The 20,762-nt window shown below is 42.9% G+C and overlaps 1 protein-coding gene across 7 annotated transcripts in view; it reads right to left on the minus strand.

Annotated features, from left to right (window-relative positions):
- Window positions 1-4,837: 4,837 nt before the first annotated feature.
- ADCK1 (aarF domain containing kinase 1) overlaps window positions 4,838-20,762 on the minus strand; it is a 209,011-nt gene continuing 193,086 nt past the window's right edge. For 6 of the 7 annotated variants that reach the window (XM_027844713.1, XM_027844714.1, XM_027844715.1 and 3 more), the window contains 4 exons: window positions 15,493-15,642; window positions 13,248-13,445; window positions 9,495-9,688; window positions 4,838-5,743 (listed from right to left, as the gene is read on the minus strand). In XM_027844713.1, the coding sequence (XP_027700514.1) occupies window positions 5,572-5,743; window positions 9,495-9,688; window positions 13,248-13,445; window positions 15,493-15,642 (714 nt within the window). In that variant the 3' untranslated portion in view covers window positions 4,838-5,571. The remainder of the gene's footprint in view (window positions 5,744-9,494; window positions 9,689-13,247; window positions 13,446-15,492; window positions 15,643-20,762) is intronic. The other variant, XM_027844718.1, reaches the window with a different exon arrangement.

Below are 20,762 nucleotides of genomic sequence, written 5' to 3' on the forward strand. Positions count from 1 at the left end.
AACGTGGCATTAGGAGAAAACAGCAACACAGTCCCAAAATTGTTCAAATTATTTATGGAAAGGTGCAATGAGCAGATGTGCAGAAAAAGCACTAGATGAAGAGTCAGAAAATCTGAATTCAAGTTTCGCCTTTGCTGCTTATGAATTGTGTGAGTCTAAGTCTAAGGCAAGTGATTTGACCTCTGTGGCCTCAGTTTCCTAACCTGGAAAATGAAGAAGCTGTATTAGATTATTTTTAAGGTCTGTTCTAGCTCTTAAATTCTATCTTGATAGCTAAGGAGAGGCATCATGGTGTAGTGAGAGAGCTGGACTCAAAGCGAAGGAGATTTGGGTTTTCAGAGAACCGTGGCTTTGCAGCTAGAGGACCCAGGCCCAAATTTCACCTCTCATGATTACTAATTAAATTTACTTTACCTTGGGGAAATAAATACATCTTCTGAGGTCTCAGTTTCCTCATCTACAAAATGGGGGGTCATGGTAGATGCCTCTGAGGTCTCTCTTCACTCAAAATCTATGATCCTAAGAACCAACGTTTTTAAGATCGAGAAGGAGCTCTGTTTCCAAAGCCAACATCCCAGCTGTCTGTGGTGCAGGGAACATCCTATTCTTGGACTATCAACCCACACTTTTTACTAAAGCTAAATTCACTAAAAAGTCTGTGTTTTAAGGGAGGGGAAAGGCCTCAGAAAGTCAGCCTCTGCTGATTTCCTGATTGATAGATATTATCATTGCTTCAGGCAAAAAGTGACTGCTTTTTATAAGAAACCACTAAGCTCAAACCTTATGGCTTCTTCTACAGGACAGAGAGGGGAATCAGGGAGGGGCTCAGGCTGTGGAAGTGAGTCTGATGCCATTTCAGAATCACAGCAGGTAGCACTGGGACAAATTCTTCTCTCAGGTCCTCTGGGCTCCACAAACCATTCTACCCTGAGGCTAAGCCTGGGGGACAACAGCCAGAAACCTCTTTTTCTAATAAAATTCACTCCAATCTACTCCCAGCAGGACAGGACAAAAACAGCAGGGAAGCTTTGTTAGTGCTTTACATCTAATGCATTGATCGTGTTATTATTGAGGACGACCGCTCTCATCATATGGCATCCTGGCCCTTCTAGACCGTAAAAGGCAAAGGCAGCCCTCCTTCCCACAGCACACTGTTCTGCCCACTGTAGGCTTGATAAGAAGCTCTTTCTGACCCCCCTTAACATTAGTGCCTTTTCTCTGTGATTACCTCCAGTTCACCCATGTACATTTTGTTTGTACATAGCTGGTTACACATTGCCTGCCTCCCCCCTTTCCCCCCCTCCATTAGATTATGAGGTCCTTCAGGGCAGGGACTGTTTTTTGCATTTCTTTGTAACCCTAGCATTTAGCACAGTGCCTGGCACATAGTAGGGACTAAATAAATACTTGATTTGACTTCATTGTAGGTGCTTTGTAAAAATCTGTTGCATTGGGGGCAGCTAGGTGGCTCGGTGGATAGAGCCCTGGAGTCAGGAGGACCTGAGTTCAAATTTGACCTCAGACACTTGATGTTAACTAGCTGTGTGACCCTGGGCAAGTCACTTGACCCCATTGCTTAGCCCCAACCCCCCCAAAAAAATCTATTGCATTGAATTTGTGAGTCCCATTTCCCCACAAGTTCCAGGGAGTAGATTAGACTTGGTCAACTCTTTTTCAGGTCAACTCCACTGCCGCCATCCACCTACTACCTGAATCTTTATTCCCCAGGTGCTGTTTCCTTTAAAGCAGGGCTTTTAATTTCCAACTCAGGCATACAGATCGGCCGAAGGAAGAAGCATAAAATAAACACTGTAGCTTTTTGGCATGCCAAATGCACTGGCAACCTTTAAAGTCTTCCAATTCCAGGATAATAGAGTCAGTTAATCCTTAAGCAGAAAGAAAAAACAGGCAACTTTTGTTGCTGCTGCTGGACAGGATTCTAGATTTCATCAGCATAGGGGGCTCCAGATGAGGAATTCCTACCAATGCAGATACGGATCCTTCTTTCAAAGCTCTTCATAGTCCTAGAAAATTGCCTGAGGGCAGTGAGAAGTTAAGCGACTTACCCAGTCACACAGCCAATGTTTCAGAGGCAGAACTCGAACTCAGATCTTCCTGACTGATGCTAGCTCTCTAACTTTTACATCACATTGCCTCTAAGGAAGGGAAAGACTACCTGGATCAATAAAACTGAAAACTCCCAGCAATCATGGAGGTCATCAAAATTTAAAATGTCACACTCATTCCTATGATTAAAGACAGGTTTTTCAAAAGAGTTTTTCCAAGAAGCTTAGAGGGATAGTTCTTGGTCACTGAAATGATTGCCCATCATAAATAAAATTGCAGTGTGCCAGAAAGGATAGAATCTCAAATCCAATATTAACTCCCTGTGTGACCTTGAATAAGTCACCTGCCCTCTGAGAGCCTCAGCATCCTCATTTGCAACAGGAGAGGCCTTGGAATCTCATCATCTCCCTTTCAGTCTATCAAATTCCTTTGAACCTCAACTCAAATGCCACTAGACTAAATGGACTAGATGATAAGGTTCCTTTCATCTCTGACTCTTTTATTATTACCTTTAGAGTAAGCTAAGAGCTGGAGACCAAATCCAGGACTTTTATTTTTTTTTTTTCTGTTTCTGAGGATTAGATGAAACAGAATTAAAAGGGTTCAGGGAAATTCTCTTACCTTGCTGCATAACCTGATTTCACCAGAAGGAAAGAATAAACATTTATTTTATTTTTTTTTTTTTGGTGAGGCAATTGGGGTTAAGTGACTTGCCCAAGGTCACACAGCTAGTACGTGTCAAGTGTTTGGTCTGAGGCTGGATTTGAACTCAAGTCCTCCTGACTTCAGGGCCGGTGCTTTATCCACTGCGCCACCTAGCTGCCCCAGGAATAAACATTTATTGAGCACTTAACTATGTGCTAGTCATTTTACAACTATTATCTCATTTGTTCCTCACAACAACATTGGGACTAGGTGCTATTATTATCCCTATTTTACAGCTGAGGAAACTGGAGTAGATAGAGGTTAAGTGACTTGCCCAAGGTCATATAGCTAGTAAGTGTCTGAGGTAGGATTTTAATTCAGGTCTTCCTTGCTTTTTTTTTTTTAATTCAAATCTATTTACTTTAAACATTTGTTTTTTTTTTTTTAATTTGAGTACTGAATTCCCTCCCTCCCTGTCACCCCACCCCCATCCATTGTGAAGGCAAGAAAAGTGATGTCAATTATACATGTGAAATCATGCAAAACATATTTCCATATTAGCCACATTGCAAAAAAAAAGCAAGAAAAATAAAGAAAGTGAAAAAAAATGTGGTTCAATCAGCATTCAGACTCCATCAGTTCTCTTTCTGGAGGTGAATTGCATTTTTCATCATAAATTCTTTGGAATTGTCTTGGATCACTGCATTGCTGATTTGCTAAGTCATTCACAGTTCATCATCGTATAATATTGCTGTTACTATGTACAATACTCTGATTCTGTTCGCTTCACTTTGTATCAGTTCATGTAAGTCTTCCCAGGTTTTTTTGAAATCCACCTGCTCATCATTTCTTATAGCACAATGGTATTCCATCACAACCATAAACTACAACTTGTTCAGCCATTCTCTAATTGATAGGCATCTCCTCAATTTCTAATTCGTTGCCAACACAAAAGAGCTGCTTTTAAAGTTTTTGTACATATAGGTCCTTTTCCTTTTTCTTTGATCTCTTTGGGATACAGACCTAGTAGTGCTATTGCTGAGTAAAAGGCTTTGCATAATTTTATAGCCCTTTGGGCATAGTACCATATTGTTTTCCAGAATAGCTGGATCAGTTTACAACTCCACCAACAATGCATTCGTGTCCCTATTTTCCACAAGTCTTCCTGATTCCAGGTCCAGCACTCTATTCACTGTGTCATCTAGCTCCCTCTAGAGAGCTGATCTAAAACCTATTAGAATAGCTTCTCATTCAATGGCCTTTCATTATTAACCTCTACTTGTATCAAGGCCACAGGTCTGATTTCTGGGATTCCCCATTTTATCTTTCGAGTTAAGTTCTTGTATTTTTTTTTCCTATCCTTGCTTTACCCAAATCCAATATGGTGTTATACAAAGAACATCAGATTAAGAGTCAGAAGACCTGGTTCAAATTCTGACACTGATCCATCCTTACCATAAATTCTATCAACTAAGACTAGGCTTGGCCAAAGCCACTTATAGGCAGTAGGATCCAGTAAATAGTTCTGGATTTGAAGTCAGGAAAACCTGGATTCAAATTCCATGTCAGACACTTATTTGCTGTATGGCCCTGGGCAAACAATCAACCAATTGACAAGCATTTATTAAATGCCTACCATGTGACAGGCATTGTACTAGGTGCAAGTCACTTAACCTACCTGAAGTTCAGTTTCCTCATAGGTAAAATGAGGCAGTTGGATTCGCTGACCTCTAACATTGTTTCCAGTTCTAAAGCTATGATGCTCTGATTCATCTCAGCCACACTAGGAAAGGCCCTGGTATGGGCAGCTAAGAAAATTCTTGCTACGACATCTAATTAATGGGCATCTAGGTGGCACAATGGATAGACCACTAGGCTTAGAAGATTCATCTTCATGAATTCAAATCTGGCCTCAGATACTTACTAGCTGTGTGTGATCAAGTCACTGAACCCTGTTTCCCTCAATTTCCTCATCTGTAAAAATGAGTTGGAGAAGAAAATGGCAAACCACTCTAGTATCTTTGCCAAGAAACCCCAAAATGGAGTCACAGAGTTGGACATGACTGAACAATAACATGGTATCTAATTAGGGACGGTACCAAAAGTAGATACAACAACAAGTTGGTTTGTATAACACTGGAGTTTTTATTGAATGTGATAGGAAACAAGAGAAGTCACCTGGATGGGGCTTACAGTACAAATGGAGTGCCTTCTAACTCACAGATTGTCCTAATTTCCTATACCTTCTGGTAAGGAATGTTGGGAGGAGAGAAATGCCCGCTTTCTTTCCATCACCATTCTTGGACAAAGGGGCACTTCAGCTAAAAGAATAGTTTCTTCTGGCTCATCCATCCTGATCCCCTTCTGGAGTCAAACTGTGCCTCAGTGATGGGAGCAACGTTCATCCAGCAGCGAGGATTCCATGGCATGAGTTACATAGTTGGCCATATAAAAGGCTAGTGGAATTCTACCCCTGAGGTTCCATTTTTGGGGAAAGGGGGAGCTGTGGCACTCAATTCAATAGTACTCTGCTTTTGAGGAGGGGGAAGTAAACTGCTGGTGTTTTTTCCTTACCCAAGTTTTCCTTTCCTTGCTCCAAGAGTCATAATGAAAGGGGTGTGAGAAGTATTCCACCATTTTAGGAGATAGCTGGTAGATTCTGTGACCACTGTTACATGATGACAAGGCTGACAGAGGGCTGGGCGAATGTATCATGGAGCACAACCACAGAGAAGAGAATGATCCTGGGGGTCCCTCCACCACATCATTGGAGAGTACAGTAGAGACAGAGTAGCATCCCTCTCCTGCCTACTCAACCTAGTATCATTGTAGGGCAAGGTGGAGGATGCAATCTGCCCCTCAGTGTGGAGCAGGAGACAGCCAGTAGAATAAGGCAAAGATCCAGTTTCCCAGCCACGACCCCCGCACACGCAGGAAGAGTTCATGCAGGTTGATCTGCCATAAGCTGAGGGACTCCTCAAGAGATATCTGGGTCCTCTTGAGCAATGAGCAAGTCTTCTTCTTCTTGTGCCTGAGGGGAGAGAAAAAAGTGGAGGGGTAAGACAAGTTAAAGATGGTTGCATTGGTCGCCATCAACCTGCCAGCCACGATTCCAGCTTCCAAGTTATCAGCATCAATATTGTGATGGTCCTCTCAAATGAGGTTGCTGGAGCAACTCTGTTTTTTCCCTCAGGCATAATTTTCTAATAAGGCAGAGGTGCTCTTCTACCCTTAATAAAGACAATAAATTCCCATCTACACAATGATTCCCCAAAACTCAGCCATCATTAGGATCGATACAAATTGATCCCTAGGCTTTCCACCTGTCATATCCATAGCAGAGTATGATAACTTAGGTTTGTTTAGGATGTCCTTGAGGTACTTCAAGGTAATAGAGGGTTTCAGATCCATTGTCTTCTGGATTCCTAGAAAGGCAGGAGGATAGATTCTGGTTCATTCTAAGGAAGAACCTCCTAACAATTATAGCTGTCCAAAAATGAACTAGGCTGCCTTGGGAGGGGGTGAGTTTCCTGTCTCTGGAGGTCTTCAAGCTGAGGCCTGTCAGGGGCAGGTGGAGGGGATTTATGCTTTGGGTAGGGTTGGATTTTCAAATCATTCAAGTCAAGGGTAATTCACATGAGTTTCTATTCAAAGGGTATTTTGCTGGATCTTAGTTCTTTCAAATTTGGCATTCTACTTATGGTGATTCTTAATTTAATTGGTTGAACTCGTCATTCTTCAATCACTCTGGATAAATAGGGGTTTTCATCCTGTCCAGGGGATAATACTTCTCAGTTAGTGATTGATCCTTTTGATCTATCAGGGTTTTAATGTTTAAAAAAAAAAATTAAAAGTCCTAAATCCCCCTTCCTTTTGCCACCCAGCAGTATAAGAACATTCTGTTTCTCAAAGAATCTTCAGAACTGGAAGGACCTTCCTCAGAGATCCCCTAGTCTAACCTCTACCTAAAGCATAAATCCCTTCTATGTGCCCCACAGCAAAACCATTAGTTTCCACTTGAAGGCTTCCAATGACCAGGAACTCACTACCTTACGAGGTAGCCCAATGCATTTTTGGACAACAATAATTATTAGGAGTTTCCTCCTTATAATGAGCCAAAAATCTGTCTTGCCTTTATAGGAAAGACAATGGATCTGAAACCACAAGAAATTCTGATAAGTTCAAGTTTATGAGACCATAAATTTAGAACTAGGAGGGACCTCAGATGCCAACCAGTTCACCACTCTCATTTTTCAGATGAGGAAACTGAGGTACAAAGAAGTTAAGTGACTTGACCAAGGTCACACAACTAGTATCTGAGGAAGGATTGGAACTCAGGTCTCCCTGACTCTAAATCTAGAGCTCTATCCCCTATGCTACCTCTCTATTCACAGCGGGTTTTTCCATCATATGATAATCTGCAAATCCCCCTCCCCCATTAGAACGTGGGCTCCTTCATGCGACCCACCTGTTGACACAGAGGTGACATACTCAAAATGCAGAATGAGCCATGCATTTTTAGATATGACCCACACAAGAATCTGTTTTGCTTAAGTATGCATATTTGTTAGGGAGCTTCTTTTTTTTGTTTGTTTGTTTTTGTACAATTGGGAAGGAAGTGAAAGGAAGACAAATGTTTACTAATTGTAAAAAATAATAAAGTTTAAAAAAAAGAATGTGAGTTCTTCATGAGCAGGGCCAGTGTCTTTTCTTTCCTTTGGTATTCTCAGTGATTAGCACAGTGCATGGCCTATACTAGGTGCTTAGTAAATGTTTGTTGACTGACTGACCAACCAACAAGCCAGGACCATAATGCCAGGCTCAGGTAATACTCATGTTAGGAGGGGTTTAACTCTAAGGGACCAAAGATAGATAAAGATAAATAATAGATAAAGCCTCTTATTCCCCACCTCTGGCCCTTATCCCCCATACACACACCTATGCTATTTATAAGTTTTCCAGTGACCTTCAGACCCTCCCGTCTTCATGACCTTCCTATTATTGTCAAGGCTAACCCCATCCTCCAAGTCACCCAGGCTCAAAACCTAAATGTCAGCCTCAACCTCACACTCTCCCTCACCTTCTACTTCCAAGTGGTTGATAACTCCTACTGATTCTATCCTTGCAACATCTCTTGTATATACCCCCTTCTTTTCTCTAACATGGGGGTGGGTAACCTGCAGCCTCAAGGCCACATGTGGCCCTCTAGGTCCTCAAGTGTGGCCCTTTGATGGAATACAGAGGATCTAGAGGGCCACATGTGGCCTTGAGGCCACAGGTTCCCCAACCTTGCTTAGTACTTCCACCATCTTGGTCCAAGCCCTCAATACTTCATGCCTGGACTACTGAAACAGCCTTCCGGTTAGTCATCCATTCCAGTCTATCCTCCATTCAGCTGCCAAACTGATGTTCCTAAAGCACAGGTCTGACTCTTTTTTACCTCGTTCCCCATCCCCCCAATTCAATAAACCTCGTTACATCCAGGACCAAATATAAAATTATCTGGCTTTTAAAGCCCTATATAAACTTGTCCGTTCCCACCATTCCAGTCTTACACTTTACACCCTTCCATGTACTATGGAATTCAGTGACAGTGACGTCTTTGTCACATAAGACACTCCATTTCCTGAATTTGGGAATTTTCACTATCTGTTCCCCATGCCTGGAATTCTCTTCTTCCTCAACTCCATATCCTGGTTTCCTCGGTTTCCTCTAGGTCCTTCCCACTTAAAATTGCACCTTCTGCAAGATGCCCTTCCCAAAAATATGTTCAATATGATTGTACATCAGACTGCTTGCCATCTTGGGGAGGAAGGAGGAGAGGGAGAAAAAAGTTTGGAACTCAAAATCTTATAAAAGTGAATGTTCAAAACTATCTTTACATGTGACTGGAAAAAATAAAATGCTATTAAGTTGGAGGGAGGGGGGAAGAAAGAAGCCTTTTCAAATGCTCCTTCATGCTCATGCTTTTCCCCAAAGATTATCTCCAATTTATTCCTGTATATATCTTGTTTGCATATAGTTGTTTCATGTCATCTCCCTCATGTCACCTCCCTGTAAGCTCCTCGAGAGCAAGGAGAGTTTCCCCAGCACTTAGCACAGTCCCTGGTGCATAGTAGATGACTAATAAATACTTGTCCAGGGGCAGCTAGGTGGCACAATGGATAAAGCACCAGACCTGGCGTCAGGAGGACCTGAGTTCAAATACGGCCTTCAGACACTTACTTGCTGTATGACCCTGGGCAAATCACTTGACCCCACTGCCTCTCACAAACAAACCCAAAAACCACCAAATAAATAAATAAACAAACAAATACTGGTCCATTTGACTTGAAAAAGATTAGTCTTGTTTTGCTTGGCCCTGGAGGAGCAATGAGTGGAGAGTCACTTTTAGGCTCAATATAAGAAAAAACTTTCTAATAATGAGTGCTATCTCAGAGTGGAATGGGCTGCCTAGGGAGATGGGATTTCTCCTTCATTAGAAAACTCTGAATGATCACTTGCTACATGAATGATACATGGCCAATGACATGGCCACTGAGGTTACCTCCAAGTCTGAAATTCTTTGATCTCCCTCTTCCCTGCCCTTCTTTCTGAGTTTTGGAAGTTGAGAACAAAGAAAAAGTGAGGAGGGCTAAAAAAAGGGAATCTTCTCTGCCCAATGCAGTGTTAAAACTCTTTGGGGGGGGTCTCTTTAGCGAAGTGGCCTGGAGACCATATGGGCAGCTAGACTTAAGCTTGAGTAAGACTGCAGAAGGGTCCCTGGGAACCCAGAGACTCACGCAGCTAGGGCTCGGGTACAGCATCGAGACATGTTGAGGAAGGAGCTGGCACTGGCCCGGGTAGACAGGGCTGTCTCGATCCCCCGGAGCAGGTCGTTAGTCTTAAGGATGAGTAACATCTGCCGGGGCACCTTGTTGAGGAGCTGACTAATCTGGGGGAGGTAGGCAGCAGCATTGTTTCGAATCTCCACATCCTGAGGAAGGAAAACAGAAAATCTGGAGTCAGGATACATGGGTCCAAATGTCATCTCTGCCACTTACTAGCTGTATGACCTGGAGCTCATCACTAATCTCTCTGAGTCTCAGGTTCCTCATCTGCATAATGGGCATGATTTATATATATCTATATCTATATGTGTGTGTATATATAATAGATATGTATATATAAGGTATATATGTGTGTGTATAATGTATATGTGTATGTATATACACATATACATACATACACATATACTATATGTGTATATACATCTATATCTATATCTGTATCTCTCTATAACACCTATTTGGCCTAGTGGATAGAGCACTGGATCTGGGGACAGAAGACCCGAATTCAAATCAGGTCTTCCCATCTCCAGATCCAGTGTTCTTTCCACTTCAAAAATCTAGCCAGTTCACAAGTCACTTAACCTCTCTATGCCTCAGTTTCCTCATCTGTCAAATGTGAATAATAAATGCAACCTCTTCCAGAGTTCTTGAGAGGAAAAAAATGAGATAATATTTATATGCACTTTGCAAACTGTATAATGCTCTAGGCATGCTATTGTTATTATTAATGCTGGTAAAGCACTTTCCAAACCTTACCACGTTATACAAACAAAAGCTTTAATAATAAAAATTATGATTGGTTGAGCAAAAGGCCCCGCCTCTGTCAGTGTGATACAGTGAAGAGTGCTGTTTTTGGAGTCAAAGGACCAGGGTTCAAATCCTTCCTCTGTCATTTACAACCTGTGTGACCTTGGGCAAGTCACTGAACCTGTCAAGTTTCCCCACTTGTAAAACGAGGGAGTTGGACCAGCTGGTCTCTAAAGTCCCTTCCAATTCTAAATCTATGAGCCAATTTTCTAAAGGTCCAGCAAAGGGAGTAATTAGGGAAATGAATCTGCAACACTTGGCCCGAGTTCCTAGATCCTAGGATACATTTCCCTAGGGGTGACAAAGGCTTAGTACCACTAGACCCAAGCCCCTGATGACTTAACCCCTGTGCCAGGGGCTCAGACCAGATGTTTAACATCCTCACACACCCAGAAAAAGTGAAGGAAGGATAACTATATTAAATTGAGCTGGATAAACTGAAAGAGCTTCAGCCTTCACATTGCCCCATAGTCCCACCTTAATCAGTCAACAAACATTTCTTGAGTGCCTACTATGTGTCAGTCACATAGTAGGGGATACAAATACAAAAGGCGTCTACCCCAGCCCCACTTTCTAGCCCAAGCTTCTTAAACTGTCTAACAGTCATTGGCCCTTTAAGAAGCATGTGCGTGCTGTTAATGCCTGAGCTGCTCCATGATTTGAAATCTCCTCCAGGCAGCTGCTATCAGACTGGAACATCTCAGCACAAAGCTAGACACCCAAAAAGCTAGTGTTTTCTCTCTCTCTCTCTCTCTCTCTCTCTTTCTTTCCCCCTCCCCCTCCCCTATCTCCTGCTCCTCTCTTATCCCAAACCAGCCACAATAATACCTTTGTGCCAGAATATGCCAACCATGCCAAACCAGAAACAGATCAGATGCCCACCCCCACCCCCACCCCACCCAGACATCATAGACTTAAAGCAGGAAGAGACATTAAAGGTACATAGGCCTTCTTGCTATTCCTTGAACAGGATAATCCATCGCCTGACTCCAGGGATTTGCACTGGCTGTGCAAATCCCATGGCTAGAAGGTTCATCTTCCTCTTCGGTCTCCTGGCTTCCATAGCTTCCTTTAAGAGCCAGCTCAAACCCTACCTTCTAAAGGAAGTCTTTTCTAGTCCCCAATTCTCATCCCCATGTTAGTTCCTTCCAACTGTTAGTGTCTTCCCTATACATATACATATGTGTGTGTGCGTGTGTGTGTGTCTAGATCGGTCTATAAAAATATAGAGATAAATATCCCATTTGTACATAGTTATTCTGTATGTCTCCTCCATTAGAATGTGAGCTCCTTGAGGTCAGGGACCCTGTTTATGCCTCCTTTTTTTTTTTTTTTTTTTTTTTTGGTATTCTTAAAACTTAGCAAAGTGCCTGGCACATGGACTGACCAACTATTCAAGTCCAACATCTTCCCTTACCAAAATCAGAGATGACCAGACTAGATTCTCTTGAGCCCTAGAGAAAATCCACGTAGAATATGAGGGTGGGGAAAGGATATCAGGTTCCATGGGAGGCAGAGAACAGGATAGGTCCTCAGACAGCCCATAGGATCTATACCAAACGGGCACAAGGAAGATACAAAAAACTGCCATTTGGCAGATGAATCATTCTACCTATGCAAAAGTTCCAGGATGGCAGAGAAGGATGCAAACGAAAACAAAGGCCTATTGGCAGAGTTCAAAGCAGGAGAAGATGTATGATAACCCAATGTTTTCTCTCTGTAATCTTACAGTCAGTTGAAATGCAATGCATGTACATATATAACCTATATCAATTTGCTTTGTCCTGGGGAGAAGGAAGGGGAGGGAGGGAGAGAGAAAACTTGGAACTCAGAATTTTAAAAAAAAATGAATGTTAAAAATGTCTTAAAATTGTTGGAACTGGGGAAAAATGAAATATCTAATTTTTTTTTAAAAAGAGGCACACAAAAAAAATACAATGCATGCATATACTGAAGGGACCACTTAGGAGTAGATTAGGATTGTCCAAGCAAGATGGGATGAGGGACTGAACTAGGGTGGAGGTCATGTGAGCAAAGAAAGAGAATTGGGTGCAAGAGCTATTGTGGAGAAAGAACTGACAAGATTTAGCAACCAATTAGAATGTGGGGTGAGGGAGAGTAAGGCGTCAGGGATGACTTCTAGATTATAAATCTGGATGAGAAGAAGGACAACATGGGTGGGGAAAGGATATCAGTCCCATGGGAGGCAGAGCACAGTATAGGTCCTAGGAAAGCCCTCAGGAACTATGCCAAATGGTATTTTTCCCTATTTCTAAACAGAAATAGGGAAGTTCAGAAGAAGAAGAGTGGTTTTGAGAAAAAGATCATGAATGTGTTTAGTTTGAGATGCCAATAGGACATCCAGTTCAAGATGTCTGATGGTAGTTGGTGACAAAGGACTAGTCTCTCAGGAGAGAGACTAGGTCTGGATATATAGATAATAATAGTATTACCAGCTAACTTTACAAAGTGCTTTGAGATTTGCAAAGAACTTTACAAGTGTCTGGGGCCGGATTTAACTATCTTCTTAGATTTGGGAGTCATCAGTGCAGAAATGATAATTGAGTTGATGAGTTCATCAAGAGAGTCCAAAGAGAGAAAAAGGTCCAGGACAGAGCACTGGGGTTTGCCCATAATTGGGCAGAATAGGAATCACGATCAAGCAAACGGGCAGGTCTAGCTGGTAGGAGAAAAGTTAAGAGAAACATAACGATATACCTAAGCTTAAAGTTTTCCCTTTCCCTTCTTAGCCCTCTTGGTTCCACATCCCTCTTGGAGGAACCACAAAGGAATCACAGAATCCTCCATCTGACTTTAGGGCCCTCCATCTACTCCACTAAGACCTGGCTATAGGGACAACTGATTCTCCCCACCACTGGAGGAGGGGCAAGGACCTACCTCATCGGCAGTGACTGGTGCCCGGCCAATGCCTTTGTTGACGGAGTCCCAGGACCGGGCTGTCAGCATACAGGCAAACAGGGGATAGAGATCCCCTGCCCCCAGCCGCTGACTGTATTTCTTCACACGTTTCATATCTGCCTTGATCAGGGCCTGCCAGAGGTGACAGTAATCCAGGCGAAACTCATCTGTTAGGATCTGCAGTCAGGGATGAAAGCAACAGGAAGTGAATCTCTCTGGCCCTCATGAACCCCAGAGGGGAATAGCCCCATATAACCCACCCTGCAGTCACGTCTCGCTGAAGATGTGATTGGGAGGATGGTGTCTCTGCATTCTAGACTCAACGTCCAACAGAAATGATGGTGAGGTGATTAAAGGCCCAAATTTGCCTGAGTTTTTTAAGGGACCACAAATTTAAGAGTGAGGCCAGGGAACTTGGAAGAAGGCCAGGAGACTCCTGGTAAAATCTCCCAATGCCATCCTAAAACCGGTACAATTCTCAGGCCACTGGGGATTTATTGGAAGAGATCTTCTACAAGACGAAATGCTTCTGTTTTGCAGAGCTAAAGCCCAGCAAACAAGCTGTGCCCTGAGCTTGGCATAACAACACTCCTTTGCGCTCAGGCTCTGGATGAATTCACCCTCTGGCAAAATCACATAATTACAGTATTGCTTTGACCAGCACCAGGTGTTCTCTGAGCTCAGACAGGTTCTGGTCACAAAGCCCTGCTCTGAATCAAACTTGTCTTGTTGCTGGTACACCTCACTGTCAGGGCTGCAGCGCACTGTGCAGTCATTGGTATAAATGTTGAGATTTGGCCACACTAAAGCGGGTCCCCCCACTAGGAGCGAGGCTCTGGCACATGGGTCTTGCTTGTAAGCCCTTTCTCTCACTTTCAAATTAAACTTCTGTTTGATTCCTGACCCTCCTGTCTCTAGCCTGCTTTGTTCAGCTCCGGCCACTCACAGGTTAGAGGCCAGTTTGGTCCAGTGGACACTTCCCTCACTTCTAGATACACACATAAATGGTCATCCCAACCCCTCAGATGGAAGGTGAAAGAGATGATGGGATTTCAACTTAAATGATCCTAAATAATCATGTCCTATCTCCTAGAGACAGATTATCTAGGCCAGGGGTGGGGAACCTGTGTCCTTGAGGCTACATGTGGCCTTCTAGGTCCTCAAGTGCCCTTTGACTGAATCCAAACTTCCCAGAACAAATCCTCTTAATAAATGGATTTGTTTTGTAAAACTTGGACTCAGTCAAAAGGCCACACCCAAGAACCTAGAAGGCCACATGTGCCCTTGAGGCTGCAGATTCCTCACTCCTGATCTAGGCCAATCTCCTCATTTGGTAGATAAAGAAATAGGCCCAGAGAGACAAGTGATTTACTCACCAGGGGTCACACATCTACTAAGTAGCAGAATTTGAATCTATATTTTATGACTAAATCCAGTGCTTTTCTCATGATACTTCATTTCACTCTCAAATGAATGGTGGAAAATCTCTGGTTTCCTAGCCATTATTCAGACAAGGTTGAACTCTTAGGAATTTCACTGAACTTCACAGTGGGGTGAGAAATTTGGGGTAGGAGCTGTTGACTTGGGGTATTTGCCCTCATGGCATTTGGCACTTAATGGAGTACCAGTTCTTACCACTGGCTCCTGGAGGCCTCACATGCTTCACATTAGGGCAGAACACGCATTGCCCTATGTCACTCTTCAGCTCAAAAACCTTCCTTGGCTCTCTACTGTCCACAGGATAAAATAAAAATCCCTTAAACCTGGCATTTAAGACTCATCACAATCTCACTGCAACCTCCCTTTCAAGTATTTATTTCACACCATTCTTTTTGTGCATTTCACATTTTTTTTTTTTTTTGAGGCAATCAGGGTTAAGTGGCTTGCCCAGGGTCACATAGCTAGTAAGTGTCTGAGGTGACATTTGAACTTAGGTCTTCCTGATTCCAGGGCTGGTGCTCTGTCCTCTCATCCATTCTTGAAACTCACCTAGTCCACTCTTGCCTCCACGCACTCATGCAGGTCATCACCCATGCTGGGAACACATGCTTTTCTCATCTCTACCTGTTGAAACCCTTCAGGGCTCATCTCAGATGCTACCTTCTCAATGAAACCTTCCTTCATCCTCCAGCTAAAAATCAACCTCTAGTAGAGTGGCATGTGTAGAATCCAGAAGACATTGAAACAATCCCAACCCTGGCTCTGAGGGTGAATTGTCACTCACCTGGTACAGTCCATGGTCCAACAAAATAATCTCCACCTTCCCTGTTCCCGGACGCTTCCTCACCAGCACATTGCCTGGGTGTGGGTCACAGTGTACAAAGCCATTGACAAAGATCATCTCACTGTACATCTTTCCCAATTGTCGGGAGATCTGAAAAAGAAAAAGGTTAGGAATGAAGCTCCCATTGGGCTACGACTGGAAGACTTACAAGCTGGGCCTTCCACTTTATTCCATCTGATCCAGTCGGTTAATAAACATTTATCAAGCACCTCCCCTGTGTAAGGCACTGTCATTACTGGAAGGAGGGGACAAAGGGACTAGAAGAGGTTGAGCATCAAGAAAACAGGTCTCATAGTGGAGTTGATGGCTGGTGAGTCTGCAGTTCTTGAGCTGAGGGTGTGTAGAGTGGGAGGGGAAATGAAGCAACATCCAAATCCTTCTTCAAGTGACGAAAATTGCTCTCTGGACTAAGTTGTTCAGTTGTTTTTTTCAGTCTCATCCTACTCTTTGTGACCCCATTTGAGGTTTTCTTGGCAGAAACATTGGAGTGATTTGCCATTGTCTTCTCCAGATCATTTTACAGATGAGGAAACTGAGGTAAACAGGGTTAAGTGACTTGCCCAGGGTTGTTTCTTAAATTCCTTTCCTAACCCTCAATTCTCTCCCCTTTCCCTTCTCCCTCTCCATTCTCCAACTCTCCTCCATCCCTTCCCTCCCCCACTTCTCAAGCAAGTCAGAAGGTGAACTAGGAATTGGTAGTGTGGTGGTAGTGGGAGATATCATTCCAGTTCCTTTTCATTCTGATCTCAAGCCCTATGCTTCTACACCCCCATTTCCTCTCCACTTCCTCTTAAACTGGTGAGGTGGGAATTTAGTCCTAAATATTTGCATGGAAGAGAAGCCCAGGGCTGCAGAAACACATGGACACTGTATAAGGGTGAGGCCTGGGGCTCTCAGGGCCAAAGGAATGGCAGAAAAACCATTCTCCAAAGAGCCTAGCTGGGGGGTGGATCAGAATTAGGAGGTGGGAGACAAAAGGCAACCATGCTTCTTGGGCTGCCAGGAAGGTAAAACCCTAGTCCTCAGATGCACCAGGGAATACCTGTCCAGTTGTTCACCAGGCCATGGCTTAATCCCCCAAGGGATTCTCAGCATAGAAGAGTCTGGATCAGATTCTAAGGGATGAGCAGAGTACGGTGCTTCTCTTTCCCTCCATGCACCTCTCTTCCATGCCCTCCCTTCCTGAGTCCAATGCTAATCTGATTTATTATGTCTGCACAGATGAAATGACACTGGAGAGGCCATTTAAATCATTCTGTCATTGCTGCCTTCCCCGCCCCCAGTGGCAGCCTTCTTATCTCTGCTCCGTTTTTATTAAAGCTAAAAGCCTTTCTGGAGCAAGGAAACACTCCCCCCAGAATAGAGTCGACTCTGGGCCCAGGATAGATCTGTTCATGTGTCTCCCCAGAACAAACAGATGCTTCTAAAAAGCAGTCTCTATATCATACACTTTACCCCTTTTCCTCCCTCTCTGGACCCAGATGAATGCCTTAGTGATTTACACACACACACACACACACACACACACACACACACACACACACACACACACACACACACACACACACACACACACACACACCAGGAAGACCAGAGAAGCCATGGATTAGTTAAAGGGAAGATTAAAATATAATAGGGGAAATGAGAATCTACTTGAATAAAACAAAATAGACAGTATCTCTCAAACCCCACAGCAAGTTTCTACATTCAAACATTTGACCACATCCTGCTATATCATCACAATAAAATGGCCAGGCCTGGCAGTTAAGGTTTCTAGCTTCCTTCAAGGCTCAGCTCACCTCCCAAGAGAAGTCTTTCCTAATTCCCGGTGGTGAGTGAACTCTCTTTCCTCATATTATCTTGTATTTACTTAGCTATTTACCAGTTGTATCCCTCATAGAATGAAAGCTCCCTGAGGGCAGGGACTACCTTTTATTTTTGTCTTTGGTGCCTAGTACATAGTAGGCCTTTGATAAATGCTTGTTGAATTTAACCGAATTTGCTACTCATGCCTGGGTTCTCACAGCGACTAGTAACCAAACAGTGTCCAGGTAGAGACAGAGAAAAAGACCTCCCACTATTGCAGTCAGACCCATTTGAATCCATTATCTCCTTGGTTTCGACCAACAGCTCTGGGAAATAGGCAAACAGCTATCATTACTCTATTACTATAATCCATCTTGCCAGTGTCAAGAACTTCCCTATTTTAGGCCGTCTGCCTCAGGTTCCTCATCTGTAAAATGGGAATAATAATAGCACCTACTTCACAGGGTCAATGAGATAATAAATGTAAATGCTTAGGACAGTGTCTGGCACATAATAACTGTGACATAAATCTTAAGTTATCATCATCATCATCATCATCACCTCATTCAGGCCTCATAATCCTGTGAGAGAACAGGCAGGAATTACCACACCTGTTTTACAGATGAGGAGACCTGGAGAGGCTCAGAGAGGTTATAGGACTTTCTCAAAGTCACATAGCTAGGAAATAGTGGAAGGGGGGAGAACAGGAACTGAGGAAGGGAAGAGGGTCTTCTGACACAAGGAAGGTGTTTGCTGTCGCCATCCTTCCCTAGTAAGGTCTGTGAAAGAGTTTCTGAATGTAATGGACTGGAAAAGAGTGTTGACATTCTTGGTCAGGAGAAAGGAAGGCTAATAATAATGATGATAACAACAACAACAATAATAATAGTTGCTAGCATTTATGTAACACTGAATATGTGTCAGACACTGTACTAAGTGCTTTACAATTATTATATCATTTGATTCTTAAAACAACCTTGGGAGGTAAGTGCTATTATCATACCTATTTTATAGATGAGGAAACTGAGGCTATCTATCTACCTATCTATCTGTATGTATGTATGTGTGTATATATATATATACACATACGTATATATATATGTATGTACATATATAGCCTTATGTATACATACACATATATAGCCTCATCTATAGGATATGCATACATATAGCCTATATACACACACATATATATATATTAGCCTCCTCTGTGTGTGTGTGTGTGTGCGCGCGCGTGTGTGTTTACGACACGTATTTCTAATTTTGCTGAACCTATGAATCTGAGGCCACCATAGTGAGGGTGTAAAATATTGTCTATCTCTACCCAACTCTCCTGCCCCTGGGAAAATCTGTGTGAAGCCCCCTATATCTCTCTGTGTGGTTTTTTCATGTATTTATTTTTGCTTATTAAGCTGATGCTAACTGTGTGGCCTGCTCTTTTTAACTCGAGCTTAATTGCAATATGTCAGAAAAGTAATAACTAACTAAATTATATCTTCAGTATTTTTTTTCAAGTTTTTCAAATTGCCTTCACACTATTATCTCATTCACTCCTCACAACAACTGTACACAACAGGTAGGGCAGGTGCCCTTCTGACAAATGAGGAAACTGAGGCACAAAGAGGTTAGTGACTTATCAAAAGTCACTGGACTCCTATTCCTGTGCCATACTACCCCCTGCTGCCTCAGTAGCCCCATAGACTTCTAGCTTGTAGCAAATTTCATTAGGTGAAATACTGATGAAATATGCTTTTCTTCCTTATGATGACTGGAAAACTGAGCCCTGACCTATAGCTTCAATTAAGAGTACAGCCTCTGGCCCAACAATTCCACATGCCTACCTATCCCTTTCCAGACTTCATCTGTTTACCAGCTGCTTTCCACCTTGCGGAAATTTCCCGGCCTGCTCTCAGGCTTGGAGACTTCCTAGCCCTGACCATTTCCTGAAGGCTGCTAGCCATGCTCACTTAGCACTCCCTGCTGGGGTCATCTCTAGTCATCCTGACCTGTATCTCGCCACTGGACCCAGATGGCTCCAGAGGAGAAAGTGAGGGTGATGACTTTGCACAGCCTTCTCTCACTCAATTCAATTGCAAGTCATGTCATCATCTCCCTGATGTCATGGTCCTCTTCAAGAATGAAGGAAAAACAACAACAACTTCACTCCCTACTCAACTCACTCTTTGGCCTTCTCTTCTCTCTTCACCTTGCCCTCTCCCCCTGCTTTCCAGATCTCCTTTATGTGTTATCATTTCGCATCAGGATACAAGCTTCTTGAGGCAGGAACTGTCTTATTTGTTTGTATTAGTATTTCCAGCTCTTAGCACAATGCCTGGCAAACAGTAAAGATTTAATAAATGCTCTGGCTAGTTATAGATCTATTTAGCTATAAATAAAATAGGGATTATAATATTTGCACTATCTACCTTATAAAACTTTTAAAAAAAAGTTTTTATGGGAAAAAATGCACCGTAAACCCCAAAGTATTTAAAGTATGAAAGACACAGGTGCTATCTTGCTGATCCCTACCTGCTAGGTTTCCATAGAGAGGATAACCAAATGAAGTTCATTTTGTGGTGTGGCAAAAAAAGGGATGATTGGGATGATTTGGATCAGCTTGATCTGCCGTACTGGGCTCTGTACTTTGGGGGCATCCTCAGGGCTGAAAGAATTAGCCTGAAATTGCACATTCAGAAGCAAGCCTTGGAGAGTGGATGGCTCCAGCAACTAGCACTGAAAACAGAATGAGATTTGTTGATGTACAATCAAGGTAACAATAGGTCTAGCAGCCAGGCAACAACCCACACACTACACATACTCTCCATACCCCACAAAGTCTAACAGGCTTCTGATCCACCCCTTTCCTGATTTCTCTTTCCCTTCAAGGCTACCCTTGATAGAACCATAATATTATTGATTTAGAACTGGAAGGGAGGGGAGAGGTCACTGTAGCCCAATACCCTTCATTTTATAGATAGTTCTGAGATAGTCACCACTACCCACAAGTCCCAGAACATTACAGGGCTTCCTAAATTAGACCCATAATCACTGAAAAGAATTCAAAAGAGTCCAATCTAGCAATCCCCATAGGAAAAACCAAGTATATAAAGGATGCCTTTTGTCCAGATGATGATACGCAGCCAGAAGGACAGGCTATACAACTTGTCTATCAGTATGTATCTCTTGAGCAGACACTGCAAAGGGATAATGTACTAAACAAAAGGAGAGAGAGCCAGACTGCCTTTGGGAAATTACAAAGTTCTTTTGATGACCCTAAGCTTCTTCTTAAAATAAAGATCTGTGTTTTTTAAAAAAATTATTTTCTTAAATGAACAGAAATCTATCTTCTCTCTCTCTCTCTCTCTCTCTCTCTCTCTCTCTCTCTCCCCCCCCCCCCCCCCCCC

This window comes from Vombatus ursinus, unplaced genomic scaffold (genome assembly GCF_900497805.2).
Source record: "Vombatus ursinus unplaced genomic scaffold, bare-nosed wombat genome assembly UNPS02014945.1, whole genome shotgun sequence".
Classification (NCBI taxonomy): domain Eukaryota; kingdom Metazoa; phylum Chordata; class Mammalia; order Diprotodontia; family Vombatidae; genus Vombatus; species Vombatus ursinus.